General features: G+C 46.2%; 1 protein-coding gene across 1 annotated transcript in view; it reads right to left on the bottom strand.

Annotated features, from left to right (window-relative positions):
• LAMB1 (laminin subunit beta 1) overlaps positions 1-11,181 on the bottom strand; it is an 83,099-nt gene extending 71,918 nt beyond the window's left edge. The window contains exons 1-5 of the mRNA XM_017889541.1: positions 11,075-11,181; positions 10,831-10,953; positions 9,550-9,725; positions 6,342-6,477; positions 2,874-2,947 (exon numbers count right to left, since the gene is read on the bottom strand). Of these exons, the coding sequence (XP_017745030.1) occupies positions 2,874-2,947; positions 6,342-6,477; positions 9,550-9,725; positions 10,831-10,867 (423 nt within the window). The 5' untranslated portion in view covers positions 10,868-10,953; positions 11,075-11,181. The remainder of the gene's footprint in view (positions 1-2,873; positions 2,948-6,341; positions 6,478-9,549; positions 9,726-10,830; positions 10,954-11,074) is intronic.
• Positions 11,182-12,733: the final 1,552 nt, after the last annotated feature.

The following is a 12,733-nucleotide window of genomic DNA, read 5'->3' as shown; positions in this document are numbered from 1 at the left end:
AAAAAAAAAAAAAAAAAAAAAAAAAAAGAATTTCTAAGATTGATCAGTTGTAACGGCTCCCTTTTTCTTATAAAGTTCACACTCCCTAGCAAGGAGTCAATGCCCTTTGCGTCTAATCTGCTTTTCTACTTTTACTTTACTTTCCTTCTCTCACTACCCCAAACTCGAGGCAAATCTACATAGCATTTGCTGAGCAAACTCTGACCCACTGTCCCAACACCAGTGCCTTGCTCTCAGACTGTTTCCCTCTGGCCATGAATGGCCTTTCTTCCATCTCCTCCCACTGACATCCTGCTCTCCCTTCCTGGTCCAGGTCAAGTGCAGTCCCAGTCCTAGGTTTCTTCTTTATTCCAGGCTAAAATTAATCTCACCCTCCTCCAGGCTAACATACATTGTCTGAACTTCTGCTGTAGTCATTAGCACCTTCTGTCATGTACTATAAGTTATTTGCAAGTATATCTTTCTCCCCTGGAAGACTGGAAGCTCCTGGAGGGCAGTCACTATGCTATCTTTACAATTTCCCATAAGGCTTAAAGTAGGGTAGTTTCTTACAAACAGAAGATGGTTGAATTCATTTATCCACTATTCTTTCATTCAGTAAACATTTTAGAGCAATTACTATATGCCAAGCATCTGCATTTATAAAGACTTTCAGGTTCCCACTATATGCCAGGCCAGCAAGATTATCTGAATTCCTAGAACAGAAGGGAACAGGCCAGGCGCAGTGGCCAAGCCTGTAATCCCAGAACTTTGGGAGGCCAAGATGGGCAGATTACCTGAGGTCAGGAGTTCGAGACCAGCCTGGCCAACATGGTGAAACCTGTCTCTACCAAAAATACAAAAATTAGCCAGGTGTGGTGGCATGTGCCTATAGTCCCAGCTACTCAGGAGCTTGAGGCAGGAGAATTGCTTAAAACCAGAAGGTGGAGGGTGCAGTGAGCTAAGATTGTACCACTGCACTGCAGCCTGGGCAACAGAGCAAGACTCAGTATTTAAAATACAAAAAACAGAGGGGAACAGGAGACCATCACCATTCTGTCTTATGTCCTATGATGTATTATTCCTCTTCCCATTTGCCAATGAGGAAGTCACAGCTCTGGCCACACATGCCAAGAAGGAGCAGACAGGGATTCATACCCCATGTACCCAGCCCCATAGATGTTGCTTTTCTCACTGGAGCTGGGACCCGAAGGATGAGTTGTTTTCTCGTAAACCAGTGTGATAACTTGTACCTATTCTTTTTCTTGAGATAGGGTCTCACCCTGTTGCCCAGGCTGGAGTGCAGTGGCATGATCTTGGCTCACTGCAACATTTGCCTGCAGGGTTCAAACGATTCTCCTGCCTCAGGCTCCCAAGTAGCTGGGACTACAGGCATGTGCCACCACACCTGGCTAATTTTTGTATTTTTAATAGAGCCGGGGTTTCACCATATTGGCCAGGCTGGTCTTGAACTCCTGACCTCAAGTGATCTGCCTGCCTTGGCCTCCCAAAGTGCTGGGATTACAGGTGTGAGCCACCACACCTGGCCCCAGCTTATAGCTATTCGGCGTGTCTCAGTTCAATCACTGCCCCCGTTTTACCTTCTGCACCTACATGAGTAAGTTCATCTTTCTCCCACTGTATTCACCTGAGTGAGTATTCAACTACAAAACATGTGCCCAAAGGACTTTTGGATCTAGATGAACTCAGAACTATCCATGTATATGAACAGATGCCCTCTGCAAAGGAAAAGGTAGGATCATAAACATTAATAAAGATGATTTAGAGTATTCTTAGGTGTCACATAACTTAAAGGTAACATCCTTAAACGCCGATGAGCACCAGTTTAATCACCAGATCGATTATGTGGTCAATGAAGGGACAAGCGGTTGGTGACAAGGAGTAGTTGATGATTTATTTAGTGAAACCTTCCCCACCACTCTCAATACCAGGTGTCACAGTCACAGTGCCCACCTTCCTGCTCCAGCAGGAACAGCAGGCTCCTGGGGAGTGGGCACGGGGATGAAGGCTCAGGCCTGGGAACTGCACAGCCCAACGTCCCTCCTAGTTGCATTCTGACTCCCACACCCACCCTAGCTCCTTGGCCTCCCACTTTGGTGGCAGAGACAGTGAGATTTTCATGGCTACCTGCCCACATGGTAAATCTATCCTTGGCACCTTTTCCTTTCCTGAGAGGGTGTAGATAAGGTTCCCAACTCCAAATGCAAACTATTCAAAAGTGATTTTTAATCTGAGAAGCAGTAAGTAAATTATGGGTTTTCTGTGCGCCAATGTGTACTTTAAGCCATGTGAAGTCTGTCATTTCCAGGCAGCTGCTTAAGAAGAAACAAAGGGACTTTGTACAGAGACATTCCCTAGTTCTGGAGTCATTTTACATCTCTCAAAGAAAAATGATGAGAAAATCCACATTTAAGAAGGCATTACACATTTCTTAAGGAACTGTAAAACTGTTCCCACAAATTTTGCAAAACTTTGAAAACCAAAGAGAATACACTTCCTTTCCAGTTACCAAAGTCAGTATTAAAGCATAAACACACAGGACCAGGGATTTACTTTCCAGATGTTTCACTGCGGTTTGGAAGAGGGTCAACACTGCCTTACTCTATGGGGAAATAAAAAGATACCTAATTAAAAGTTTACAGTTGAATTACCTTAGAATAGAGGCTCTTTCTACTTATTGTCATGAAAATAGAGTATTTGTTAAATGTAGTTATTCATGCTCATGTTTTAAAAACTGCTCAATTACCCCAATTTATGGCAACAATAATATTTAAGTTCCCATTTAGGTCAACTCACATCTGACATCCATTGTGAAAGGGGACATTACACAGCACTCTCATGTGTCATTTGTGAGAAAGTTACGGATTTCTTACCTTGAAAGTCATTATGAGATGAGTAAAATGGAATTCTGCTTCCAAATCCAGTTGGATAGTTACATTTTCCACACCTACGGGAGATTAAAAAACAACAACAACAACAACAAATGAAACTGTAAAACAGAAACATCTGTGAATAGCTGAGACTATGTTTTTAAAACTATTTTTATGTTCCCCATAGAAGGTATCCTTGCATTCTACCTTAAGCTGAAGCTGAAACTAAATAATAATCCTGTGGGCTTACTTAGGTGGTAAAGCACAAGTCGAATGATTCTTCAGTTTTCCACAAATCATTCTGGAGTTCAACAGATTGAATCTGCTCACTGGAACAAGACATCTGGCAGAATGCCTCTAGCTGCTGTCAAGAAAGACATCCTTTGCCTAGCCAGAAGTGAAACATCTTCCCAACCCTCTAAGCCAAGCTGCTCTCAAAGGAAAAACGGGAGGGCACTTCCTGTGCACAGCAGGGGGTCAGCTGGCAGTCTGATGCACAAGGACACAATCCTCCTCCAGTAGAAACACAAATATTCCTTTTTCTCTATGCAGCAGCAAAGAAAATAAATAAGAGTCTACCACATATGTTAGTTATACTACAACCTAGAAAAACCCATCCCTGATGGGGAAATCTTTGGATGCATTTCCACAATGAAAAACAATGCCAGAAGAAAACGAGTCGGTCAAATAAACTGGCTCAGAACAAATACTAACATCTTCTCTTTCAGGGGAAAGCCTGAACAAACAAATGAGCCTTTGCACCCTTGCCCCGAGGGTCAATCAGTCTCACTTAAACACGTTAAAAAGGCCACTGGAATTCCAGAGATGGAAAGCACCTCCTCCCTAGTCCCTAGAGCTCTCAAGCCTGCCTGTTCAGCAAGGGAGACTTTCCATGCTTCTTGTGTTTGAGAGAGCTTTTGGGGTCCATCTTCCAGAGCAAAAGAAGTCTTAAATGCGGGAAGACAGGAATGTGTCAGAATGAATCATGTCACAGGCTGGTGTATTTTCAGGAAATCAGGAGGGCCTTTTGAAATAAACTCTCTTGCTGGAAAATCGCCAAGTCAATTGCGGGGGGGTGGGGGTGTGGAAAGTGGTCACTAGAACGGATATGAGTTAGCTGGAATGTTAAAAGAAAAACATTATAATCATACTAACTAATCTTATCTAACTTATTAAAAAGAACCACATTACAAAACTACAATGGACATTTATTTTGAGTGAAATGTTAGGCAACTGTATGTCTCCCCTCTTCCAGGCTTTTAAAAACCTACAATATTTGTTCAAAATTAAGAGATAACAAAATAATGTAAAGTGCGAAGCAAGACTAGTGCCATTTCTGTAACCTAAAAGCATATGCTGCAATGTGTGCGCCAAAAGCACATTCCATTTAGATTTATAACCTGATAAAGCACTACAGGCTTCTTTTATATGGGAAGAAAAATCCAGAAAAAAGAAACAAGGTCATTCTTCTATAGTATATTGGATTTCTGTCAGACCTAGGAATAGATCATCATGATGGGTAAAAATAGTTGTACATTTCAAGCTCGTTTCTGTGCCTGGACACTGATAATTTAACCCTGCCATGTATAAGCACAACTTTGCAAAACACACAGAAAATAGATAAAATCACGTTCATAAAGTCTTCAATTGTGATCAGACAACACAGAGATGATAGGGTATAGTAACAATCAGTTTGACTTTCTAAAGACTAAGTTCCATCAGTCTAATCTCATCTAATTTCTTGTGACAGAGTGACAGAGAACTCAAGCCCCTCTACTGGAAAATCTCTTCTTTCTGGCATCTGGTCTCTTTTGTCCCACAGATTCAAAGTTGTAGAAGTTGATTAACTCGACATAACCAAGACAAATCTTCCTCTAGAACTACAGCACATGATAAACTGTTTCACTGTCTGTTGACTAAAATGGGGACAGTCTCGATCCTAATGTTGAGACATCTTCTTCAAACGGTCTTTCACTGGAAGAATGTAGGAGATCAGGATATGCTCCTAGTCTTTGTCATAAGCTTGCTGCTGTTTCAGAAGTCTTCGGGATGCATTGCAGATTTACAGAAACTTCTCTTTCACACTGAAGTATCAACCAAAATATGCCCCCATAAAAATGAACATGGCTCTAAATGATACATGCTTTCTGATGACCCAGTGAAGTTTGTAACCAGTGATTTGCCAAGGCCAACCAATGAACAAACCAACTCTCCCTAGAAACCAATAGTCTAGAAAATACTGCAATTTAACAGTCAATGATAACCGGGCGTGGTGGTTCACGTCTGTAATCCCAGCACTTTGGGAGGCCAAGGCAGGTGGATCACAAGGTCAGGAGAGCGAGACCATCCTGGCTAACACGGTGAAACCCCGCCTCTGCTAAAAATACAAAAAAATTGGCTGGGCGTGGTAACATGTGCCTGTAATCCCAGCTACTTAGGAGGCTGAGGCGGGAGAATCACTTGAACCCGGGAGGTGGAGGTTGTAGTAAGCTGAGATTGCAGCATTGCATTCCAGCCTGGGTGACAGACAGAGTGAGACTCTGCCTCAAAAATAAACAAACAAACAGTCAATGACAAAGAAATCTATTAAGGGTGTTTGTCTTTACAGAATGATAGATGGCTGCAACGGCATCCAAAGGCTCCCCAGGTATAGGGCATAGAATAAAGAAATCTAGTAGTCTCCAGGCTTTTTAACGACCAGGGTTAGGTTCACTTCTTTGAGGATACTTTCACATTTTTTTAAAAAGAAGATCTAGTGGTACCTTGTTGATTAACAAACACAATAACTCTACCTTTATTCCCCAAATTTCAGCATCCAAGTTCGAAATAAATGTGAAACTCATCTGGGCTTCATGTCACAGCAACAGTAAAATCATATTTGATGAATGTATTAAACCAAATCCCAAATAGCAAAGACAGGAAAAAGGGTGTAATTCATGCAATCACTGGAGGAACCATTTGACTTGGGGTCATATCCAAGTTGACAGAGTCTTTGAAAAATTACATCTTGCTGCTTATTCACAGTGCTATTATTACTATCAATAAATTTTCTGTAGATGAAGGAAGGCGGTGAGGGGAGGAGTGGGGGCTGTGATTCTGCCCCTTCCTTTGGGATTGATCAAAGTGAAAGATGTTATGCTTTGTGGAAGAATAAGGGCCTGAGATAGTACCCATACCCTCCCCAGACAGCCCCCGGCACACAAGCACTCTCTCCAAAAGCCCCTCAGAATGAGGACTATGAAATGCTCCTTTGGTCTGGCATGAAAGACTGCTTCTTATAGGAAATACATGCTTCAGGAAGGAGGATAAGATTTTACCAAGAGAAGTTAGTGCTCCAGGCAGTCAATCTGTCAGAGGCCATACTTACAGGACAGAGAAGCAAATCATAATTACAAACACCCAAGAACCTGTAAGCTCCACCCAAGTTATCAATCACACTCAATGGAACTTGTCCCCACACCAACCACATACCATTTTCAGATTGCCACCAAATCTTAAGGCGGTTTGGCGCAAATGTAGTGACCACATTTTCAATGAGATGGCTGTCAGGATTCAGGGTCTCATGATAAGGATCTTGGGAATTGCATATGAAGCATTTTTTGTCCTCCTGAAAACAAAGTTGAGTTCATCAGTCTAGAAAGCAACCTCATTAAAACATTTTAATTTAAAAAACCCCATCAAGCCCACAGTACAAAATCAACCTATTAGCTTCAAGAAAATGAATGTGTGAAAATTGCTTAGGTGATTTGTATCACATATTTCACTTTTAACTTGCTGAGTCTAAAATACTCTTGAAAATAATTTCCTCCTTCCTTGCAAATTCAAGGTCTAAAGTAAAAGAGGGCATTGTTTCCTCAAGCTATTAATCTAACCAAAATCAAATTTCTAGGCTTAAACCTTAATCTCAATAAACAGAGGAGCTTACTCTACAGTAAAATGCAGAGGAGATATTAGAGAATTTTTGCTGACAGAAAGCAAACTAAAAATGAAAGAAAAAAATACAATTCGCTTGGCCTGATTTTCTAAAACCTAAATGAAGCAGAAACCAAGTATTAGGCAGAAGTATTTAGAGAAGCTTTGGGAACCACAGAACAAGACTTCTTCATTTCCACCCTGCCCGGGCAGTGAATCAGTGGTTGGGGCATGCAGGCTAACCTGCAAATTGCTCAGAGTATCTGGGGAAGGGAGGGCCAGACTGCTGGAAGGACCAGACCATGTTGGGACCACTATAATCTGGGACCAGTTCAAAGAACCCCAACATGGTCATGAACTAGGATGAAGATAGACTGTAAGTTTTAGGGTAGCGTTGAATTTCTCTCTTTTTCCTAAAATGGGAGCCAGAGCCACCCGGGCAGTTGGGTTAGGAGAGTTATCTACTTTCTGTGCATTCCGTCAAGGCAAATCATAAACAACAGAGCTTAATAGCTCCCTTTCTACATGGAGCTTTGCTCTGTACCTACATTTTCTGAAATACAGATTATTCTTAAGTCTGAAAATGAGACTAAGACTGAAATATACAAGAGACCCACATGTATGTTACAAATAGCATTTGATTAAGCGTAATATAAGGACACAATTAACTGACTGTACTTTTACATTGTATTTCACATTGTATTTAGTTAGTTAGTTATTACCTTCTTCTCAAAAGGATTTGGAGACTGGCAAGGTGTACTGTCTAAAAAACAGAGACCAAAAGCCAGGGATGCATTGGGAGCCTGGATAAAACAAGCTTCCTCTCTCAATCTTGATGCCCACTAGATGTTTGAGAAAAGCACGTGTCCAGTCCCTTTCTTTAGGCCCTGCTATCTGTGAAAAGCACTTCACAAATGCATGGCTAATCATATACACCAGAGAGCCTGGCTCCAGTTGCTTTTTTTTTTTTTTTTTTTTTTTTTTAAGGGAAACTACTAAGACTGCATCCTCTTCCTCTTCCTCTCCCAAAGGAAGAGAAGAATCAAGAAGCAACACCAAGAGCCAGCTTCACACTCAGGAGAGACTGCTGCGCCTCTTTCTTGTGGTTTCTGATGCTCTCCACACATTCAGAGAAACTTCTCCAGTAACAAACTATAGAAATCATCTCTGAGAGGATAGTCTTTCCAGTTGCTTTTAATACAAACAGTCTGATTCTCATTTTGGTCAAAGTTGATTTCAGAATCTGGTGATTCATTTACAGGATGTCCTGGCCTCTCAAGAAAATGTTAGCATAATATTGTAGGTAAAATGTAAATGCTAATATTAGAAAAGTAACATCAACTGCCTTCAATAACTTGTAGTCAAGGAAACTAGTACTGGAGAACAATCACCAGAACTCCAAAAAAAAAGTTTAAAAAAGTGTAATTACAGCCTCCCTTCTAATCAGGAGGAAGCAGTCTAGACATCTCTGTATAAACCTGGAAGCAAATGAACGGAATCCACTTTACCACATTCCTTTGGTCTAATTTATCAGGTCTCTAGAATGGGCTTTTTGCTTTGTAAAAGTGACTTCATTTTAAGGGATCTGCTGTGCAAACCACACACAATACTCTGTACTCCTTCTGAAGGGCAACTGTACAGGTGGGTGGGCTGACCACATTCTGGGCAATTAGCTTGGAACTTGCCCTGAATGTGAGACTGATACTTTCTGCTTTTGTTAGAGGCCAGAAATATCAGCCTTTTTTTATTTAAAAAATTTTTTGAGACAGGGTCTCCCTTTGTTGATCAAGCTGGAATGCAGTGGCCTGATTATCGCTTACTGCAGCCTCAACCTAATGGGCTCAAGTAATCCTCCCACCTCAGCCTCCCAGATAGCTGGAACCACAGGTGTGGACCACCACGCCCAGCTAAGTTTTTAAAAATTTTTTGTAGAGACAGAGTCTATGTTGTCTAGGCTGGTCTTGAACTCTTGGGCTCCAGTGATCCTCCCACCTTAGCCTCCCTAAGTGCTGGGATTACAGGCGTGAGTCATTTTGCACCCGGCCAGCTTCCTTTTTAAAAATGAAGGAAAAGTGTTCTGATTCTGGATATTTTATACTTTGTGTCTTCTTTTAAAATTACTTTTGAGTTTGTATAAATACGACCCCTGAAATCTAAAATTTGGGCCCTCTTTTAGAAACAGGTAACACCCTGAAATTTCACTGTGGTCTTTCTTTATCAGGGTATCATGGCAATCAGGGCATTGCGTGAAAGCAAGCATCTGATCCTGATATCTAGTTGGGAACAGCACCAAGTGAGGAGAGGAAAACGGGTTCGTTCAGTGATTGGAATCACCTTGCAAGACGCCTGTCAGTGCTGGAATCCTCTTTACTCCAGTGAAAATGCGGTTGGGGGCGGGGGCGGAACCCAAGATCACTGGATTTTAAAAAGAGGATAAATCACCTTTAATGCACACTTCCAAAACTAAAGATTAAAACACACACACACACACAATCAGGCCTTTGGAGGCGCTGGGTTGGGGCAGCCAGGACTCGCGGTAGTCCTGCCTTTCCATACTGACCGCGCCAGCAGGAAATGTGTGGCGGATGCAACTGTGCAAACTGAGATGGGGCGAAAGGGTGAGCTACCAGTCTAATCCCGGGACTCCCCGGCTGGCTGCGCTTCCTATCTGGATTGCTGGAAGGATGCGGAGTCCCCAGGGCCTGCCCCTTAGGTCTGGACGGGAGGAGGCGCTAGAAGAGCCTCGAACCCCGCTCTCAGCTCTCACCTGCAAGTGGCTGACGATACAGTAGGGCTCGGGCTTGTGCAGCCCGCACGTCGAGGTCACCGAAAGCCTCTGTGCTCGGCCGATGAGAAGGTCGCCGGTGGCGGGGTAGCAACTGCCTTCGGCGCAGCCGTAGCTGAACTCGGGTTCTTGAGCGCGCACTCGGGCTCCGCACAGGGCTGCGGGAAGGACAGGCGACAGGGTTGGGGGCACACAAGCAGGGAGTAGAGTCCGAACAAAACCAAAAAGCGGGGGCGGGGGAGTGGGTGCGGAGAGAGGGCAGTCCATTCGGAAGAAAGCAAAATGCACAGAAAGGACAATGGAGAGATGAGCGCAGGAGAGGCTGGGAAGGCAGGGACTCGGAAAGGAGGAGGACACGGAAAGAAACCCACACACGTCATCAGGTCTGTCCAGCAGCGAGAGCCTCCCTCCTGGGAAACCCACCCACGCTAGCGCCCACCCTGATCAGCCCCGGGGAGCAGCTCCCACAACAAAGGGTGGATGTATAGACCCTCCACCTAGACGTGCCTGGAGCCCGGCGCAGGGAGGCTGACCCCCCCAAGCGCCACACACCCACGCATGTGAACCCGCGTGCACGCGGCAGCCCACGCATCCTCGGTGTGAGTGTGCGCGTGGAAATCTGTGAGCACGGGGCGCGAGAATGCGTGTGCGTGCACGCGCGAGGGTCACCGGCGCTTCGCTGGGGGCGAGGCGCCGGGTCTCGCGGTGGACGTCGCTTTCCGGAGGTGGGGGAGCCCTGGGGCTCTGGAGTGGTTTCAAAGCTTCGCCATTCCAGGGAAGCGCCAGGTCCAGCTGTTTCTGGTGCCATGCGGAGACAAACAGAGATGGGTAATTAAAGCCACATGGCCCCCATCTGTTCCCAGAATGAAGCCTCCGCTCAGCTCAGGCACTTTCCTGGGCAATGGATTTTTGGAGAGCCCTCCTCAGTCACTACCGCCAACCCCAGGGAACCTGCCCTCCGCGGTGGGGAAACCCAGGGTGAACCGGCCGAGGGTGCAAAACCCTGAGCGGGGGCCGCGGGAGCCCGCAGGGGCCGGGGCTTGGGCGCAGAGCCCGGGGGATGCGGGGCCCGCGGCACTCAGCGTGCGCCGTCTCCAGCCACCACCTAAGCAAGGGCGGTGGCGTTTAATCCTAGGGGCGTCATTTCCATCCAGTCCCTCTCCCAAGCCCCCAGTCTCCCTCGAAGGTGAGCAAACAGCTTTTGGGTTTTCCTTCCCCATGCCCAAGTCCATCCGCCTCCCCGCACGGTTTCCACGGAATTACCTAAGAAACTGAAAGCTAACACCTGGAGAAGACCCATGCTGGCTCCCTGCAGCCACGGGGACACGGTAGAGGAGTGGAGAAGACGCCCGCCGAGCCGCCTGCCCTTTCTTCCCGTCTTCCTTTCTATAGAGGTGAAAAGGAGGGGAAAAAAGGCAAATGTGCAAAGAGAGTAGAGGCGCCCTTCCATTTCCTGTCGCTCCCACGGAAGCGGGGGGTGGGCTGGAAAGGGGGAAAAATCGCGCACCCACTTTGTTCTCCTCACCCGGCGACGCGAGCGCTCGCCACGCTCCTGGCAGCCCCCGAGCCCAAAGAAGGGAATTAGAAAGTTTAGCCTTGGGAGGAACAGAGGGAGGCGCCTCTGCTCATGCGCACACGGAGAGCCGGGGCTGAAGGGGCGGGCGGCCGCAACTCTGTGAGGACTGGGTGAGGTCCCGGTCCCACCCCCCGGGGCGCCTCTTTTGTTTGAAAGCAGTGTCTGCGATCGCTGCGGGGCTGGGGCGCTTCCCAGTCCCAGCGCGGGTCCGCCCCGGGGTGCGCGCCCCAGAACGGCGAGCGACGGGGCCGTCCAGCGAGGGGGGCGGATGCGTGAGGGCGTCTCCGAGGTGGGTGTTCAAGTCGCCCAGCCAGGGGGCCGGCGGGACCTACCGCGGACTCGCGCATTTACGTTCGCAAGAGGTGAATCACCAAACGTGCTCACGGCTAAAACTGTTGTGCAGTGCGCTCGGGGAAGGCGGATTAACCCTTTAGAAACAGGGTCGACCTGTCATGTTTGTTCTTTAGAAAGTGACACTTCCTTTCCGCCCCTAGTATCCAAGAGCTTGGGATGGGCGCGACTTCTACAGTGTCTTCCTAGGAAGGAGGGGAAGCGCTGTGCGCCCTGCAATTCTTTGCGCACACATTTATTCAGGACCTCTCTGTAGTCCCTGTTACCCAGGTGGTCACGGCATTGAATTGAACGGCTAGTTCTGTTTTTAAAAAATCTACTTCCAACATGGTGAAACCCCGTCCTGCTAAAACTACAAAAATTAGCTGGGCGTGGTGGCGGGTGCCTGTAATCCCAGCTACTCGGGAGGCTGAAGCAGGAAAATCGCTTGAACCTGAGAGAAGGAGGTTGCAGTGAGCCGGATCGCGCCATTGCACTCCAGCCTGGGCGACAAGAGCAAAACTACGTCTCAAAAATAAATAAATAAAATAAAATAAAATAAAATCTTCCTGCCTGTATCCAGATGATGGTTTTAACTCAGGTAATTCCTCAAATGACACTATTATTGTTACTGACTCCCTTTCCCATCTCGCCGTGGAAGAGTTGACACAGCCAGGAAGTGAAGTCTTTCATGGGAGGCACTTCCCCACAACGCATCTCGACGATCCTCCACGGTGTGCAAATGGTGAGGTCGGGAGAGGGCCTCTAAAGAAGGGTCTCTAACAACACAGTGTAACCTGCCTGGTGAAATTAGGGGTACATAGAAGCTCACCATCTTCTAGGGGTTGGAGAGGGAACAGAGGTTGGTGACGGGACACCACCACCCATTCTGCTACCCTTAGCAATGGACACAGTCAAAACTTGGAGTCCTGCTCTGGGCAAATGTGGCTGGAATTCAGGGAGTATAGTTAGTTGTTAGTCCAGTCAGGAGACTTGGCATGTTTTCTAGTCATCTCAGGGAGAAGAGTTTAAGCGGCTAGGTGGTCAGTTTTTAACTTAACTGCCACGAAATAAGGCCCAGAGAAGTTTAATCATTAGACCATAGAGTCAGCTGCTTTACGAGTTTGTAAGCCTGCACGAGTCAGAGGCAGGCAGGAGCCTGGGGTCTAGGTGAGTGAGGCATTAATTATTCACCAAATCAGCGCTTGCCCTGCTACAGCCTGGGGAGGTTTTGCCTCTACTGAGGCTTAGGATCCTCTG

This window comes from Rhinopithecus bieti, unplaced genomic scaffold, assembly GCF_001698545.2.
Source record: "Rhinopithecus bieti isolate Rb0 unplaced genomic scaffold, ASM169854v2 scaffold_18688, whole genome shotgun sequence".
NCBI lineage: Eukaryota > Metazoa > Chordata > Mammalia > Primates > Cercopithecidae > Rhinopithecus > Rhinopithecus bieti.
This window is presented reverse-complemented; position numbering and strand designations above follow the sequence as displayed.